At 38.2% G+C, this 20,288-nt stretch overlaps 1 protein-coding gene and 1 long non-coding RNA gene across 2 annotated transcripts in view; one reads left to right on the forward strand and one right to left on the reverse strand.

Moving 5' to 3' along the window:
• Positions 1–2,835, forward strand: part of LOC143265502 (uncharacterized) — a 48,898-nt gene extending 46,063 nt beyond the window's left edge. The window contains exon 3 of the long non-coding RNA XR_013040119.1: positions 1,918–2,835. This is a non-coding gene — a long non-coding RNA (uncharacterized LOC143265502). The remainder of the gene's footprint in view (positions 1–1,917) is intronic.
• An 8,024-nt stretch (positions 2,836–10,859) lies between these two features.
• Positions 10,860–20,288, reverse strand: part of Optix (optix) — a 71,464-nt gene continuing 62,035 nt past the window's right edge. The window contains exons 2-3 of the mRNA XM_012279770.2: positions 14,217–14,612; positions 10,860–12,904 (exon numbers count right to left, since the gene is read on the reverse strand). Of these exons, the coding sequence (XP_012135160.1) occupies positions 12,520–12,904; positions 14,217–14,612 (781 nt within the window). The 3' untranslated portion in view covers positions 10,860–12,519. The remainder of the gene's footprint in view (positions 12,905–14,216; positions 14,613–20,288) is intronic.

Here is a 20,288-nt window from a genome sequence, read left to right on the forward strand (position 1 = left end):
CGCGACGTATCACCACGCGTTAGATCACCACGCGTCGTACTACCACGCGTTTAGAATTCCACGCGACGTAGCACCACGCGATAGATCACCACGCGTCGTACTACCACGCGTTTAGAATTCCACGCGCCGTATCACCACGCGTTTAGAATTCCACGCGCCGTATCACCACGCGTTTAGAATTCCACGCGACGTAGCACCACGCGTCGTACTACCACGCGTTTAGAATTCCACGCGCCGTATCACCACGCGTTTAGAATTCCACGCGACGTATCACCACGCGTCGTACTACCACGCGTTTAGAATTCCACGCGCCGTATCACCACGCGTTTAGAATTCCATGCGACGTATCACCACGCGTTTAGAATTCCACGCGACGTATCACCACGCGTCGAACTACCACGCGTTTAGAATTCCACGCGCCGTATCACCACGCGTTTAGAATTCCACGCGCCGTATCACTACGCGTTTAGAATTCTACGCGACGTATCACCACGCGTCGAACTACCACGCGTGTAGAGTTCCACGCGCCGTATCACCACGCGTTTAGAATTCCACGCGCCGTATTACCACGCGTTTAGAATTCCACGCGCCGTATCACCATGCGTTAGATAACCACACATCGAATTATCATGCATTCATAGTTCCATATGTCGTATCACCACGCGTCGTATTTCGATGCGCCGTATTTTTACGCGTAGTACTTTCGCTCGTCCTAATTCCACGCGTTGTACCTCCACGCGCTGTATCTCCATGCCTTTCGAATTCGACGCACCCTATCATCACGTATTAGAAAAAAGAAGTTCTCTAAGTGCCCCAAGAAACAGTACCTACATTTACCAAAAATAAAATGAGCAATCATTCAAAAAGACTTTCCATCATTTTGTTATATGACAAAAGTATAAAGTACAACATCAAGCTTCACAGAATTCAGAATATAAACTGCAAGGACTGTAGTGGAGACTTTTTGAAGACAGTAAGATGTGAACCGCAGGTAGCGAAGTTTTCCGATAGTTTGACGGAAGCTTCTTCATGTATCATGACACGGTGTCTCGATTATGGCCACCCTAAAAACGAGAGGTATTAGGAGCCATCTGGACGGTAGACACCTCGATGCCAAAGTATTTCACCGAACGGAGTTTCGAGACTTGGCTGCAATGCCGTCACGGCAATTTCTCTAGGGGATGGTTACTTACAGTGTTGGCTTAAACAACATACTTAACCGGGCTACTTAGTACTCACGGGCGCAGACGTACCCCTTGCAATAATAACATTTCACCCCCTTTAATCCGCAGCCTGCTGTTAGTCCTCGGCTAAGTATCTGCCCTCCTCTTACCCTACACTTTCGTACCGTCGCTTTCCGGGGCGAAATCAAAACACGGAAAAGCCGATACAGTTTTGCGTAATACCTCTCGTCGGAAACTTGGTGAAAATGTTGTCGGGTTAGGTTGCCGAGGGGTTGAATCGCGGCTAGGAAAAAAGACGGAGAACGATTGTTTTCACTGCAAATTATCGACGATGAAAGTCTAATTAATTGGCTAACGTAACCTTCCTGTCACTCCAGGAACCATTCAAATGTTTTTTTAATAATTCCTCCAAAGATATACATCCCCATAACTTTTCAGATATTAAATGTATAATTTTATGTCAAATGGTTATTGAATATATTATGTCAGGTATTAAATTATTTAATCAAACCATTATTGTATTATTGTCAAACAATTATTCCGGTATAATAATAACAACTATTAAATGCATTATTAAGTCGAGCGATCATTGCATGGAATATTAAATCTATCGTTTATTTTTGGATTGAGTACAACTTTTAGGTATTCAAATATATTTAAAATTGTGCATATCAGGTTTATTATTTATAAGATATTTATAAATAATGTTGATTAATACTCGTTGAAATTTCAGCAAGGATTGACCGGACTTTGGAGAACATTACATCGGTACCATATGCACGGTCGAAGGATAAGATAACGTGCAGTAGGTGGGCTACGGATTCCCATATAAGTTCTACAGAGTTAGGAGATACCCCATCGAACATAATACAGCATAAACCCCATAGTGCTAAGCGGCTTAGTACCTCGGAAGGGCAGTGACGCCTGACATCCGTATATACTGGTTCGAGATACGTGACAGCTTTCGGACGGGGATATTCTCAACATTTTTCTCGTTATTCTGAAAATTTGTTTCTGAACTTGAAAATTTGGGGATTTCGGACTTGAGAAATTTGGGAATTTAGTTATTAGTAAATTTGGGAATTTGGGAATTTAGGAAGTCGGGGATTTAAGAATTCGGGAATTTAGGAAGACGGGGACTTAGGAAGTTGGGGATTTAGGAATTCGAGGATTTAGAAAGTAGGGGATTTGTGAATTCGGGAATTCAGGTATTCGGGGATTTAGGAAGTCGGGGACTTAGAGAGTTGGGAATTTACGAAGTCGGGAACCTAGGAATTTGGGGATTCAGGAATTCGGGAATTTAGGAACTTGGGGATTTAGGGAGTTGGGGATTCACGAAGTCGGGAACTTAGGAATTTGGGAGTTTAGGAATTCGGGGATTTAGGAAGTTGGGGATTTAGGAAGTTGGGGACTTGGGAAGTTGGGGATTTACAAAGTCGGGAACTTAGAAATTTAGGGGTTTAGGAATTCGGGAATTTAGGAAGTTGGGGAATTACGAAGTCGGGGACTTAGGAAGTTGGGGATTTAGGAAGTCGGAAACTTAGGAATTTGGGGTTCTATGAAGTTGGGGATTTTGGAAGTCGGGGATTTACAAAGTCGGGGACTTAGGAAGTTGGGGATTTAGGAAGTTAGGGATTTAGGAAGTTGGGGATTTAGGAAGTTGGGGACTTGGGAAGTTGGGGATTTACAAAGTCGGGAACTTAGAAATTTAGGGGTTTAGGAATTCGGGAATTTAGGAAGTTGGGGAATTACGAAGTCGGGGACTTAGGAAGTTGGGGATTTAGGAAGTCAGGAACTTTGGAATTTGGAGTTTTATGAAGCCGGGTATTTAGAAAGTTGAGGATTTAGGAATTTCAGGATTTAGAAATACGAATATGTAGTCATTCGGGAATTCAGAAATTTAAGAATTTAAGGGTTCGAATATCTAGAAATCATCTAGAAATCTAAAAATCGTGTTTGCCTAAATTTGAAACTGTAGAAATACAAAAATCTTGAAATTGTATAATATTTTAATATTGTAATTTGTACAAATGTGCAAATTTACAAATTTGAAAATATAATGCTCCCCTAATCAAACTATAGTCCTTTTAAAAAATATTCATTACATCCTCTCTACATGAAGCATCCATATATATCCATAACCACCCTCGAAAGAGGATTTTATTTTCCATTTCGATATTCACAATGTTTGCTACAAGAATTGTATACATAGAGAGTCTGTTTCCCGCCCAGTTAGCGCAGTTAGCTAAATATTTTGTTTTTCCCATGAAGTTGTCGCGGGCCCATAGAAGGTAGCAAGGGGTGACGCGTGACACACCCCCATTGAAATCTTATGCACGGGATATACTTAAATTAAACGGTCGCCGGTGTCGCATTATGGGACAGAATGGCAAGTTATATCTAACCTCTCATTAACCCCGTGTGAACTCGAATGCGAGACCCTCGTTGAAAACTGACACGTCGATTTTCGAATTCGAAATTCGCTATGGGGCTGGTTTATTATGGGTTACCGTTCATGGGAGGCTTAAACGACTATGAAGTATTGAGATGTTCAATGAAAATATTTTGGGTCCTGGAATTTATTAGACCTGTAATTCTATGCACAAATATTCTAATATGGAACTAATGAGATTAATGAAAATATTTAAAAAACTGATTGATAATATTAATCTTTTTTTTTGAGAAAAATGTTGAAGGTAATTAGCTCCATTTGTGTATGTTCAGTGGTTTTTATATTCAATAATTGTTGTATATGAAGATGTTATTTATTCTTGAATATTATTAGTGATTTTGCAATTGTTTTTATTGAATCATTATTCATTGAAAATAAGTAAAATATTGTTACTTAAAGGAGTTACTCAAATTAGTTAAAAAAATTGATATTCTTTCCAAGCTTTAAACAAAAATATTCTTGAAGAAGTAGAACAATGTTGTAAATAATAAAAAATATGTAAAATAATTAATGGACAATAAACAAGGTATTACAGGGAAATTAGAATATGGTTATGCTTCGTTATTATTTATACCGAGAGTAATTAGTTAGCAACAATTATTAATGCAAATCGAGTAACGTATCTTCCCAATTAATTACATATCAATTCATTATATATAATAATAATGTAATAACGCGCGGTTACTAATGGCCAATAAATTAATACAATATTAAGCAAATAAAATAAGAGGGATAATTTTGTGTCACGTTAAAAATTACGGGTTACAAGATTGTTTACGTATGCAAAATTAAACGAATCAAATTAATTATATGTTAATAATGTAGTTACATATGGTTGCTAATAACAGATAATATAATGCAATATTAAATATATCAATTAAAAGAAGAATTTTGCATTTGAAAACTGACAAATGATAAAATTATTTATGTTACAAAAAATGAAGGGGATCTAAGAAATAGTATAACAATGATATAATAAATGGCTGTTAATAACAAATAAGGTATTGCAATATTAAATACATGAATTAAAAGAAGAATTTTGCACTTGAAAACTGACAAATGATAAAATTATTTATGTTACAAAAAATGAAGAGAATCAAAGGAATAGTATAACAATAATATAATAAATGGCTGTTAATAACAAATAATGTAATGCAATATTAAATACATGAATTAAAAGAAAAATTTTGCATTTGAAAACTGACAAATGATAAACAATTATTTTTGTTACAAAAAATGAAGGAAATCTAAGGAACAGTATAAAAATAATATAACAAATAGTTGCTAATGACAAATAAGGTAATGCAATATTAAATACATGAATTAAAAGAAGAACTATGCACTCACATGAAAACTGACAAATGATAAAATTATTTATGTTACAAAAAATGAAGTGAATCAAAGGAATAGTATAACAATAAAATAACAAATGGCTGCTAATGACAAATAAGGTAATGCAATATTAAATGCATGAATTAAAGGAAGAATTTTGCACATGAAAACTAACAAATGATAAAATTACTTATGTTATAAAAAATGAAGAGAATCAAAGTAATATTATAACAATAATGTTGTAACAAATAACTGTTAATGAGAATGTTAAATAAATGAATAAGAAAGAAACTGACAAAACTTTAAAGAAAACCTTGCATTCACTTAAAAGCCGACGAGAGTCCACATTGCAGAAAATAACAAATTATAACAGAATATAATAAATTATAGAAATATGACAGAAATAATAAATCATAGAAAATTATGGAAATAACTATATAAATCTAAAAAATTATTATATAGAACTTAATAAATAAATCAATAATTATAGCGAATCATTCCGCGTCACCGTTGCGCCATTTTGCTCTCCAAGTCCGTTTCCGCGGTTTCCTCCTCTTTTCGGCGCAAGTCCCTTTCGCGTCCTTAAGCAGCTAAGAGCCCACGATCGGTGCCCTTCCGGGTCGAGAATATAGAACGTGCACGAGACAGTGAAGCATGGGACATAAAGCCTGAAAAACTTCTTACCGCAACAATGGTGAGTAGTGATTTTAAAAAGATCCAACGAAGATTTACCATCACTTTCACACCTCTCGATGGCACCCCAGCGCCAATCCTAAGACCTACAACAAATACCTGGTGGGCATCGTAATCTCGCTAAGGCCTCCCATAGTGGGGTCCCTGTGGGCCCCCATTATGATTTTCGCGGCATTGTCACGGTGTCGAATCTGTCTACAAATAACCACTAGAGAAATGGTTACTCTGTCGATACTTTTTCTCCTCTCTTTTCACCGATCCTGCTGCACACCTCTCTCACTTTATTCTATGTCGTCGACGACGAGTTTCGTCCTCGTCTCTCTCGTTAACCTCTCACCCTCGCTCGTTCTGGCTCCACGCCATTCAGAATGGACTACATTATTTTGTTGTAAGGCCCCGACCACACCGTATTATCCTAACATCTAAATCCGAACAGCTGGATGTCTATCAGAGACTCTCAACTGCGATGTTTAAATGCCACGTTTCTATGGCTACGTTGGTCCTGATAAAACAGCGAACGGATAAAGCGGCCACCGATGATTCGATAACGCGAAAAAGAGGATTTTTGCGAGAACCAGCGTTTTACCCGAGCGTTCGGAACCGATGGATTAAAACGGGGCAATGGTATTCAGATGGTGCGATATGGGAACTCCGGCAACTTTCCACCTGCGCGTAACATGCATTATTCATTATCGTTTTCGCTGAAATTTGGGTCGTTGTTTATGATGGGAGTATACATGATCCGGATTGGGTATCTTGAGAATTAAAGCGGTAATGAAATAAACGGAGATGATTACATGGCTTGAAAAATTGGGGGCTGGTGGGAGTATTAATTGGGATTTGCGATTTATGTTGGGTTGGATAGATGTTCATTTTTTGGCGGATGGGGGGATTGGAATTTTGGGATGGAGTTTGGTACTTTACTTGGGGGTCTGGATATTTTAGAGTTATGGGAATTTGGTAGTTTAGGGTTTGGAAATTTTAGAATTTTGGAGCTTTGGTAATTTGGAGTTTGCAAGTTTTAGAGTTTTGGGAAATGGATAGTTTGGAGGCTGGAAATTTTAGAATTTTAGGAATTTGATATTTTGAGGTTTTCAAGATTTCGAATATAGGGAATTTGAGAGTTTGGGATTTGGAAATTTTAGAATTTGGGGAATTTGATACTTTGGGGTTTAGAAGATTTAGACTTCTGGACGTTTGATACTTTGGGGATTGGAGATTTCAGAATTTTTGGAGCTTGATACTTTAGGGTTTGCAAGCTTTAGAATATAGGGAATGTGCGAGTTTGAGGTGCTTAAATTTTAGAATTTGGGGAATTTGACGCTTTGGAATTTGGAAGATTTGGACTTCTGGGCGTTTGATACTTTGGGGGTTGGGTAATTTAGAATTTTGGGAATTTGGTACTTTAAGGGTTGTAAGTTTCAGAGTTTGGGAAATTTTGGTACTTTGAGCTTTGAAGATTTTGGAATTTTGGGAATTTAATACTTTGGGATTTGGAAGATTTAGAATTTGAGATGTTTCGCACTTTGGGGTTTAGAAATTTTAGAGTTTTGGGAATTTTTGTACTTTAGAATTTTCAGAATTGCACGAATTGTAAGAAATGCAAGAAATTCAAGAATTCCAAGAGTTACAAGAATTGCAAGAATTGCAAGAATTGCAAGACTTGCAAGAATTGCAAGAATTGCAAGAATTGCAAGAATTGCAAGAATTGCAAGAATTGCAAGAATTGCAAGAATTGCAAGAATTGCAAGAATTGCAAGAATTGCAAGAATTGCAAGAATTGCAAGAATTTCAAGAATTTCAAGAATTGCAAGAATTCCAAGAATTGTAAGTACTGCAAAAATTGCAAGAATTTCAAAAATTTCAAAAGTTGCAAGAATTCCAAGAGTTGTAAGAACTGTAAGAATTGCAAGAATTTCAGGAATTGTAAGAATTTCAAAAATTTCAAGAATTTCAGGAATTTCAAGAATTTATCAAAATTGTTTTAATACAAAATACAACCTTGTATTAAAATATAACCTCTCTAATCGTATTACAAATTTTTTAATATGAAATTTTCAGTTCCCAAAAACAATCGCATGTTGTAATTCGAAAACCGTAAAACTTCCAGCCTTTACACTTAGTTACTCCAGCTTTACCCTTAATTCCATAATTCTTAAAACGCCACAAAGTTCTAAAGTACCACATCTCTAAAATTCTTCAAACCCAATATAATAATCTTTAAACCTCAATATCAATGTAACCGACTAGCTTATGTAGGATGAATATCCTTCCGTTACCTCTTCCTATGAACATCTATAAATATCTCTTCTATTTAAAAATGTCAACCCTCAAATCCACTCATTCTTTCCCACACGTCATCTCTAAATCCCTAAACTCCAACCTAAATCTCCAAAAAGAAAAATATTCCAAAATTCCTGGATAGTCTCGATTGAGAACCACTTTCTAATGAACGATGCCCGAGGTGTCAGAGCAGCAACTGTCAAAACACGAGCGGCAAGACGAGACCGTGGCATCCGAGCGTGCGACGAAGAGGGCGAACGAATCCGAAACGAGAGCTAGCCGGGACGACCCTTTTCATGGTATATTGGGGGATGGTATGCCTTGAAAACGGTACACGGAACCGATGTGTATCGATAATCGCGACATTCATCCTTTCATTCTCCCGTACGAAATTCTTTCGCGTCTATGTGCCAATCGGATACGATACACGTAGCAACGTTGAAACGAGAGGCATTGTTCACGGTGCGTGTTTGTTGCGCAACGGTTTGCCCGCCTTCCGCTCGTTGAATAGCAGACGATGCTTATCAAGAAGGCCAGGATGGTTGTTTTTTAAAGGAGAAGCCAGGAATTAATATCTCGTCATCGTTTAACGTTAGCTCGCGTTTCGAGAAAACGTGGTAAAAGCTGGCTTCTGTTTCCGCTGGTGATACGGTCATTTAAAAATTATCGGACTGGACAGTTAGGGGTTGTCAGATTCACTGTGTACTAATTGATTTTTACTTGTTTTGTTGTTTTGGGGATTTGCATTGTTATTATTAGCATTGGTTTAGTTGTTAGTTTTATAGGGGTGTGGAGGATATAGGGATTTGGATGGAAGGGTAGTGTATGGATGCAAGGATCTAGAAGTCTCAATAGAAGAAATCGAGATGAATAGGCATTTGTAGGATATTTATGGGTATTGCAACTTGAGAGTGCAAGATTTCAATCTATAAAAAGAAATCAGGTATATAAGATAAATCCAACAATCTGTATATCGCCAATATAACATGCCAACACATATGACTTGTCATATGCACCCCATGACTTGTCACATGTACCACATTAAATAAAGCTTCCACGTAAACCAACCCTTCCAATATTTAATTATCATTCCACTAGTAATAGAACTCCCCTTCTCCCATTAGCACCATCTTCCCTCTAATAAAAACGAATCTCGCCTCGTCCAATAGATTTTCGACCGTCCCGAATGCTCATCACGCAACAGCCAGCATTACGCAAGTAGACAACGATTGGCTGTCTCGACTCCGTCCCTAAACACGTTTCTCCCAATGACTAATTTCAATTACGTCCAACTTGATCGAAGTAATTTAGCAACTCGCCGGTGAAACTCGTTCCGCGGCGAATATCTCCATTCTGGAGGCTCCCTAACGACTCCATCTTCCCGCGAAGAATCCACCCAGCTGTCGAGAAGTTTCGTCGCGAAACGTGCGAGGGAAAGAGAGAAAGATCTCGACGAACGTGGTGACTCGGAGAGAGAGAGGATGAGAAAGGGGGAAAAGAGGAAGTGGTCGCATGTGGAAGCATCAGGGTGGAGTCGGTGACGAGGACGGTTTTAGGCGTGCGCTCTGGGCATATCGGCTTTTTGGAGAGTCTTGGTCGATGTTCCTGGTTCCTGGTTAACCCACGGGATCGGTTACAAGGCAACCCAGTCAGCCGATTGGTCCATTTTGTCAGCGACACCCGCCCACGCCACGTTATCGCGCAACTACTCTCTTCCTACAGCTTCTGCACGCTGCTTCTCGCTCGCTCTTTGCTCTATCGTATCTCTTGCTCTCTTTGCCCGCAGCCGTGTCGATAACCTTCCAGATCCCCCTCTTCCCTCTAGCCGCTCTTCTGCGCTGTCCCTCTACCAGGCTGGACGTTCGCGTTGACCTTCGACGAGAAAAGATCCGTATTTCGACGGCGACTTCTTTCGGGTTCGTTAACAGGGAGCCCCGTGACTCGACGGATTCGAGGCTGCACCTAAACCGTGGAGAAAGACAGCCGCTTAAATTGTGGGAAGGACGGGGCCACCTTCGATATTGCCTCGGCTCTTTCGAGAAGTTATTTTAATTGTTTCCTATGGTGACGCGCGAGACAGACCTGTCTGCAATCAAACGATGCCCGCGGATAGAGAGACATTAATTGATAAATGCGATTGGCGCCGGATGGGAATAACGAGGGTGCGGGGTAATTGTTGAGAATCAACTGTTAGCGATTGCTGCGATTGTTGATCGATGGGCCAATTTGTATGGAGGATAGCGGGTGGAGTGCGTGTCGTTTTGGATCACTGTGCAGAGATGAAAAGATGGCGAACGATATACAACTTGATATCTTTCAAAATGGCGTATGATACAGGTTCCATATTAGTGTACTAAGATGTCTACACTTTTGACTTCAAGTTTCCTCGAGTGTAAAAATAAAAATAGATATAAGAAAATACCTCACAGTTTAAATAATTAAGAACACTTCAACATCGTAGAACATACCATCTGTCATAGCTAAATTACCTTTTTGTTTTTACTAAATAATTCATACTGAATCTTTTTACAATTTTTCAATTTTTTAAAATGCAATCATCTTGACTCTCATACAACTAGAATGTTGATTAGAACTTGTCTATGATCCATATTACACCTATTTAACTTTCATTATTAAATATTCAATAAGGTTTTTATATTGTTTCACGTGTAACAACTTTAACACGTTCGGTCCCAGAGTATCAGCTGTGCAGACCTTTGCCATAGTGCAATGAGTAATATTACTCATTCGGGTCTGAACGTGTTAAAACTGTCCCTACATGACAACAATATCTTCTATTTCTTTTATATATCCAATTAACAATATTTTTAATGCTGTAACTAATTAATGTTATATCTTTTCATCTCCGCACAGTATACGTTAGGGTAACGAATAGAAAACAATAATTTTCTTGTAATGTCATAATAATCTGTTAATATATTTTCGCGTGAATGTATGTACAGCCGCAAATAATAATATTAATAATAATATCAATAATATTAATAATAATAATGCTTCATTTCTCCTCGTGTATGTATATTTATATATATATATATATAACTCCGTGTTAATAGTCTTTAGCAAGTAAGGTACCTATGTATACATAGATCGTAGTATGTTCATATTTATAAGGGGAGCCGATTATACAAGAAATTTCGCTAACTCGTACGCGTTTTGTATCTACAAAGATAAACGGGGAGCACGGTTTCTGTCGTTTTAAACTGCAGAAAGAATCGATCGATCGGCTCCACGATGCTCGTATCTTCCAGATACCCTTTAACCTTCCAAGCGAAGATCGAATCGATTAGTAAAATTTACAAATCGCTAATCTCTACTTAGACTAAGGATGGGGAGGAGTTTCGCGAAGTAATCTTGAATTAGTTCGATTCACATTATTCGAGTTTCGCTACCGACGATTGTTTCCCTGTTTCGATCTGCAAGCAAGCGACATTGTGCGATTTCGTTTCGAAAGATGGTCGCTAAAATTCGTTCAAACTCGAGAGAAAGTTGTCTCCTTTCGTGTTTTTCAGGTTTATGTCGGATTCAGTCGAATAGCGACGAAGGCGGACATATTGGATATTCGAGCTTTCGGATGGCTTCGGAAATATTCGGGTGATATCGGTAAATAGAGGAATATGGACTTCGCTAAGTTTGATATTTGAAATTTCAGAATTTTGGGAATTTGAAAATTTAGTAATTTAATTTTTAATTTATTTAAAATTCGAGTAATTTAAAAACTCAAAAATGTAACATTAAAAGCCTCCAAATTCCCAGTACAAGTATCCTATACTCAAAGTCTACGATTCAGTAAACCTGACCGTCCATTTGAGAAAAAATTTCAAATTATTTCCTCAACAGTCTAATAATTGTTCCCATAATTCCTGCGGAGAAAAATCGGATATCCGAGATGACCTAGACATCTTTCTTTCGAGCTCGATATCAAACAGGCCGTGTTCGCGACAGCTCATGCAGCACATTGTTCGTAACGATGACGAACAGTTTCAGGCAACGATTACACCGAAGAACATTTTACTGGAAGCATCGCTATGTACAAACTACAAAAGACACCACTACACCGAGAGTTTGTTTAGCCTCAAAGAGGTTCGTTTCTACGCTCCGTTCATACCGAATAATCCGCGCGATCGGTTAATCGATCGGTCTATGTACACTCGCATATTAATTGATCTTGAAGAAATTGCACTCGCCTGATGAAACCAACGACGCATCGTCAACCAGCAACGATCCGGGCACTTAGCACAACTTATAACTAATTAGCGTTTTTATTCGAAAGCGTGGTTCGTCCCTTAACAACGGTACGCGAGAAGTTGATTGATTTCCTTCGCGCCCCTTCGCTGATTGCATCGAGTATCGCGTTCTTTGATCTCGAATAATTACTTCTCACGTTTGCCCGTTCTAACCCCTTTCAATTCCTTCGCGTTTCTCTCACAACACCTCGAATCGTTTCTCGAACAATTGATTCTCCTCGCTGGACACGATTTTGCGCGACACCAAAGGCTGATCGTTCTCCACCGTCTTCCTCGCGGCGATATCTTTAGATTCCTCTTCCTTGTCGTATCACGCCGGCGAGAAGGGTCGATGGATTTGCGGTGGTTTCGGGTTCGGAGGCGGAGGAGTCGCAACCCTTATCAAACCCTGTCCTTGAGACTGACCCTGAGGAGTCTGCTGACCCGTTGGCGGACTACCTCGAGAAGAAGGCGTGTGAGGACTCGGCACCGCAACCCTCAGAGGACCCGTCACCGACAGGTTCGTCGCCATCAATGGCGGACTATGCGCTTCCGATAAACTGTCAGACAGTCGAGACATTCCTCCATCCGAGAGACGCGAAGCATCCGATATCCTCGACATACCTTCCGGTAACGGGTGTTGAACGTGAGGGTGGTGCAGCAATCCTTCGTGGGGGTGCAACCTGGGTGGAGGTAGTCCTAGATGGTCTGGAAGTCTGTAATTTGAAAAATATTATTTAAAATAACTTTGTGTGAATTTTCTTATTGGACAATGATGGGGTAGTTAGACTATGAGGTAGTTAGATTATTATGTATATTCTGTGACATTCTTGGGTTGTTTATTAATAACATTATTTTAAGAAATACATTATGATAATTACTTGAATGTACCATCCTTGTAATACTACTCTGATGTATCTACATTAATAAAAATCACATTCAAAAATTATCTAACACGAGTTATCTTATTAGGGACACAAGTAACACTAAAGTTAGCACAATAACAGCCAAGGTATAATAATATCAAAATAGTTAATGATACGACCTTCAATTAGATTTAGTTAGGTGATCAAATGTTGTATCAATTTTTACGAAGTGAATGATCATAAATAATCTGATGGATTATGACATTGACTATATATGTAGGGTTTTGTAATCTAATATAATTTGAAGTAGATTACCACCTTGGAAATACATGATAGTTAAAGCACTTTAATTAGACATAGTTGTCAGGTGAATCCAAATATAGTGTCTGTTTTTGTGGCTACTGTTAATAGCTTCACTTTATGAAATAAGTTGTCACAAACAGGTTAATGGATTATCATTATCGTGACACTGATGTATCTGTTTATACAAGGTTTTGTAATCGAATATAATTTCACCTTGGCAGTACTTGATGATAATTGAAGAAACTTTGAAATTTCTGTGTCTAAAATTTAACAACTTGAATATGAAGAAATATGGAAAATTGAAACTTGGAGATGAAGATATGTAAGAACTTGAAACTGGAAGATGTAGAAATGTACAAATATGAAGATTAAAACAGTAGAAACATAAAAGTGCAAAACTTGTACATGTAGAAATATAAAAATTTCAAATTTGAAGATGTAAAAATATAAATTTGAAAATTGCTAACATAGAAATGCAAAAATTAAAAACCTGAAGATGTAGAAACATAAAAACTTGAATATTTTAACCATAGAAATGTAAAATCTTCAAACTTAAAGATGTAAAAATACAAAAACTTGTAACTCAAATTGTAAAAATGTAAAAATTACAAACTCGGACATAAATGCAAAAACTTGAAGATCAAATACGTAAAAAGTTTGAAACTCGAAAGCATAGAAATATAATTCTTTAAACTTCAAAATATAAAAATAAGAAAACTAGAGATTTCAAGACATAGAAATGTAAAGAACCTCAATACCTAAAAATTCAAAACCTTGCACCATGAATACAAAAAATGAAAAAAGTGTCATCCAAAGAAAGTTAACATACGAACAATTAAATATGCATTTTTCTACTCACCTCGATCCGAGATCACCTCTAGGACCCACAGCTTGAAACGGGCTCGTTTCCGTCAGCCTGAAGATTCCACCTCCCGAGATGTTCGGGTGATTGTGTTGCGGGCTGTGCGGTCCAAACCGGAAGCCCGCCGGCGGGAATTTGAAGGCCGTCGCGTGGTTGAATCGAAACTGCGATTGCGAAGGATCGAAGCGGAAATTTAAGGATGGAGGAGGCAGAGGTCCAAGGGGCCTGAGAGGAACAGGAGATGGTTGATGAGTTGGCGGAGGTGAGGAACTAGGTGACGGAGGCGATGTTGCGCCCAGAGATATATCAGAATCTTCCGAATCGCTACCTCCTGGCCCGGGACTCAGAGTACGTCGTGTATTTCCGTTTCCTGTCCCAGATTGCTGCTGCATTCTGAAACATTATGTCACCAACCATTTTTACTTTTATACTTTATATTTTTTTATTCGGTAGGTTAGCTATAATTTAGGTTAGGTATCATTTAGGTTAGGTATTATTTAGATTAGGTATCATTTAGGTTAGGTATCATTTAGATTAGGTATCATTTAGATTAGGTATCATTTAGGTCAGGTATCATTTAGGTTGGATATCATTTAGATTAGGTATCAATTAGGTTAGGTATCATTTAGATTAGGTATCATTTAATTTAGATATCATTTAGGTTAGGTATCATTTAGATTAGGTATCATTTAGATTAGGTATCATTTAGATTAGGTATCATTTAGATTAGCTATCATCTAGGTTAGGTATCATTTAGGTTAGGTATCATTTAGATTAGGTATCATTTAGGTTAGGTATCATCTAGGTTAGGTATCATTTAGATTAGGTATCATTTAGGTTAGGTATCATTTAGGTTTGATATTATTTAGGTTAAGTATCATTTAGGTTAAGTACTGTTAAGTTTCGTAGATCATTTGATTAGCTGTAAGTAGAGTTCATTGATCACTGGGTTTAACTATACACAAGGCTACCTATATGGGGCTATCTACTGAAATAAGGTTCTTTTTAACAGTAACGTTAATTTATGGATACTAGTTCATACTATACTATGATACTATAGTTCATTGATCACTAATGAAAGAAAAACGTTAGCTAAGTGACGTCAATCACTAAAGCTAGTCATAGAGTTCATAGTCTACTAAGGTTAGCGTATGAACTTAGCTTACTAAGGATACAGTAAGGATACTTCACTAAAGATAATTATAGTTAAAGCTTATTGATCACTAAGGTTAGCTGCAGATAAAGTTCTTCGACACTTAAAAACCGCCTTACATAGAAATTTCACAATACACATCGAATGTCATACAAAACTCTGCGTACCTTGATGGCTACCTCTAACGCTAAATTTATACAAGATGGCTACCTCCATATTCTTATACTGCGCGTAATTACTTATACGCCACATAGTACTTATACGACACATCAAAATTTAAACTCGCACAAAATACATGTTAAATTTGATGAGAACAGAAAATAACTGTCTACTGTATTTACTAAAATGTAACTCAGTCATCGAGGTAAAACTGGCTTTCATCTTACGTGTGCAAAAACGGTATCACTTACTTCGTACCGTTCTAGGATCAGTTTCTCGAACATGCATCTAGCGAAAGGTTAACGAAAGGGGTCAGTGATTATTGGTAACAAGTCGCTGCATAAAATCAGCGTAGGCGTTGATCGCGATGAGAATTTCAATTTGTCCGCCAGGTTGTCGGCGTTGAAAACGCTTTATTTCCAGTCATCGCGGCACGGTTGTAATTAATAAGCTCATCCTTCCCAGGTGCGAGCAACAATTCACAGGAAAGTAACGACGACTCAACGACGGTCCGTCGTACAAAAGAAAAGATCCAGCTCATTACTCGTGAGATTACGTATTAGATACAAAAATGCCGGCGAACTTCTCACGCGACTCATCCTCTGTGCTCGAGATAAACGGCCAACAGCCGATCGAAACGGATGTCCCGACTTGTCGACAGGAAAGTGTGATTCATCGTACCACCCACGGAGGACTTTTATACGACGAGGCAAGGACAACCTCGTGAAGTCTCTATTATAATTCGTTTTATCGAACGGCAGCTGCTGGAATCTCAAGAATTCTTCCGCAAGAAACGGACAGATAACACGAACAATGCAAACACCTTTGACTCGCATTTTTTTCTCTGTTATTCCTCTACAATAAAAAAGTATGACGCGGCTGAAAAAATGTTGCAAAAATTTGATCCCGTTTATGACATTAGAAAATGTGGGAAAATAGCATTGACAAGAAGTCCAGATAATTATATTTTCTTATGGAAGAATAAGACTATAAAGTAGACTGTGAATGTTAATGAATCAATATATACAAATCTGTAAAATACATGTAAGTTGTGGATCTCGTTCATTTATATTTTACAAACCGATTCGTTCGTTGGAAGCTGTTTTATCTCAAATGAATTTATACTATTTAGTTTGGAACGCGCAGTGTATTTGTAAAGAATGTCCAGAAAGACGTCTGAAGATGAGCCGATAATTTCCATGATAGAAACGTTTCCCTGTCGATGGATCGTTAAGAGGCGGCAGAATCATTCGGTAGTCTGGCAAAGACAATGAGATGTTGCGGTCGCCTTAAAAGCCTCTTCGCTCCAGATCGATTCAACGCCGGGACCGTCGAGATACTCCCGTATTTTCTTTGCTAATCGAGTTTCGAGCCCGCACTGTTACCACGGTAACACCTCGAGTGATTTCGAACAGGTTCGCTCGTCGAGCGAGAATCGTCGGCTCGTCGGGCAGCTCGGGCTGCCAAAAAGAGGACGCTGCGAAGCCGGTTAACGTTGGAGCTGATTCACTCTGGCCGTGAATTCGGCTTCGCCTTCTGCCAGCTACCGATCTCGTTCACGTCTTCATCGAAGCTCGAATATTCCCACCTCGATTTCTTCTTTTCGTATCGCGCTTTGAACCGTGCAACGTTTATTTGGCTTTCAACGAGCGGTACGACATAACGAGACGTCAAATTTTGCACGTTGACGGCTACAAACGCGATTTATTCGATTCCCGTTAAAGAAACGGACGCTGAAGGGGCTCAAGAGGTAACCACTCTCACGTGGACCTGTTTTGAAACCGCGTTGGACACGGTAATCGAACCCGTATATACCTGAAGAGGGACGGGGATCACTCCCTGTTTCTTCTTTTCCAGTGTCTCGCATCAACGGGACACTCGACGCGTTTTAATTATGCCTCAAGACCGCTCCTTTGTCTTGCTCCTTTCATGAGACACCCGCACGAGCGGCCGCGACTTATTATGTGCCAGACCTCTCGTTTTGTTCCACTAAATGCTCCTCCACCTCTGCCGATCGTAGTCCCTCTATTCAGAGCCGTCTTAATGTCGTGGCATTAAAGCGCGGTACCACGGTGTCAATTTTTTGGCGTGAGTGACAATGGAACTAGATTAATTTGTTGGCTCTCGTATAATTTTTATGGTACTTCCTCCTTTCTTACTTAGGTTAATATATAATTGACGTTCACTTATTAATTTAATAATATTTAGTACACATATGCGGGTCTCATATGTTAGGATACACATATCCATATGCATATGTGTAGGTTTCTTATATTGCATTTAAGAGTACTTATATAAATTTGCTATATCGTATTCAATTATTTAGATGGAAGCTTTCTATGTTGTATCCAAGTGCACGTATGAATTTACTCCATTACATCCAAGTACACATATGCACACATGTAAGTTACATACTAAGTGCACATATGTGGATTTCCTACACTGCATTCAGGTGCATATGTGTAAATTTTCTAAATTGCATTCATGTACACATGAAAGTGTCTTTTATAAATTTACTCCATTACATCCAAGTACACATATGCACATATGTAAGTTACATACTAAGTGCACATATGTGGATTTCCTACACTGCATTCAGGTGCATATGTGCAAGTTTTCTAAATTGCATTCATGTACACATGAAAGTGTCTTTTATAAATTTACTCCATTGCATCCAAGTACACATATGCACATATGTAAGTTACATACTAAGTGCACATATGTGGATTTCCTACACTGCATTCAGGTGCATATGTGCAAGTTTTCTAAATTGCATTCATGTACACATGAAAGTGTCTTTTATAAATTTACTCCATTGCATCCAAGTACACATATGCACATATGTAAGTTACATAATAAGTGCATATATGTGGATTTCCTACACTGCATCCATATGCATATGTGCAAGTTTTCTAAATTGCATCTATGTGTACATATGAAAGTTTCTTATATTACATCCCAGTTCACATATACAAGTTTTCTGGACTGTAGTCATATGTACATATGCTAGCTCCCTACATGGTATCCAAGTGCATATGTACAAGTTTCCTACATTGCACACAAGTACACACATGTAAGTTTCTTCTACTGTGTCCAAGTGCATATGCAAGTTTTCTAAACTGCATACAAGTGCATATATTTAATTTTCCTATATTACAGATGCATATATGCAAGTGTCCTACACTGTACCCAAGTGCACATATCAAAAGATGATATCCAAGAGCATATATCAAAAAATGTAACAAATTATCTAATTGACCATCATAAACAAACGAAGTTTATATAACAAAGAATTTCCAACGATCCCTCGTTTTTGTTTGAAGTTAATATATTCGCGGCATGTGTTCGCGCGTGCACGCGGGATTCGCGTGGCGAATTCGAACAACACGGCGGAGCTATCACAGGTGACGGTGTAGTTTCGGCGGTGCCATGATTAAAAAAGAAATTCATCAGCGTCTCCCGGTTGGAAAGTATCAGGTGCAAGGAACACGTAGGAGCCGTAGGACGAGGATGCGCCCTGCCGTTAAGTATTTACGCCGCATGACGAGTCACTTTTGTAATCCCCCGTGCGCGTTGTAAAGTATTATGCACCGGGACGGCGACCGGGCCTCAAACCGTGACGGAAGCTACTGTAATTACGCGCAAGATGGTCGTCCTTGTCCCGTCTTCGAACACTCGATTGATCATCGATCGAGAAGCTTCAACGGTGAAAAGAACCCTACCACTCTTCACGCCACTTTATCAGATTCTTTCAAACATTTAGATCCTTTCGATTATTTCAATGAACCGCTAATGCCGTGTTCATCCTATCGTACAGGTGGATATCATTTTTCTTCGTGCATGTTTTTTGTTCTTATTTGCGAATAACAACCAAATGCATTCGTGTTTATATGTTATCTTAACGTTTTGATACGTCTTTTATTTCAATACGTTTGCTGATTGCAATGTTAAATATGCTGTTTATGTAATAATGTTATGAAACATTACAATTCATGTGTTACCAGATATTTCATATGAAAATCTAGTTCTTTTGGGTGAAGATTAAGAATAATCAAAATTAAATTGTTCAAATAGCAACAAGTTGGTAATACAATAATATGATATTGTATTTGTTACTTAATAATAAGAATTAAATATTCAAGCATTTTATAATAGACTCTTTACGTCCACATATCCTCCACATGTTCACATATGTCCACATATGTCCTACCTCTAGCAACAGACATACAAGTGTCACAATTGCAGATATGATATTGTATTTGTTACTTAATAATAAGAATTAAATATTCAAGCATTTTATAATAGACTCTTTACGTCCACATATCCTCCACATGTTCACATATGTCCACATATGTCCTACCTCTAGCAACAGACATACAAGTGTCACAATTGCAGATATGAAAAAAAATTATCGAATTGAAAAATTGTCTACAAATATATTAAACGTGGTACACTCTAAAGAACCACCCCTAAATAATTTCAAAGTTCGTCAAAATTGATTCCGACATATGTACATAAATATAAAAATTCCTCAGTTCCAATAAACTATTGTGAAATGCATTTAAAAGCTAAAAGCAGTAAAAAAAAAGTTTAAAAGCAGTCTTTAGGGCACCTAAAATCGGACCGATTCGCCCTCGAGTCTAGTTTCTACGAATCTCCCCCCACAAAAAAGCAGAACGATCAATTTCAACCTGATATCAGAATCGGATCTATCTCGACTCCGTCAAAGTGACGAGGGATATCATTTTAACAGAATC

This window comes from Megachile rotundata, chromosome 12, assembly GCF_050947335.1.
Source record: "Megachile rotundata isolate GNS110a chromosome 12, iyMegRotu1, whole genome shotgun sequence".
Taxonomy (NCBI): Eukaryota; Metazoa; Arthropoda; class Insecta; order Hymenoptera; family Megachilidae; genus Megachile; species Megachile rotundata.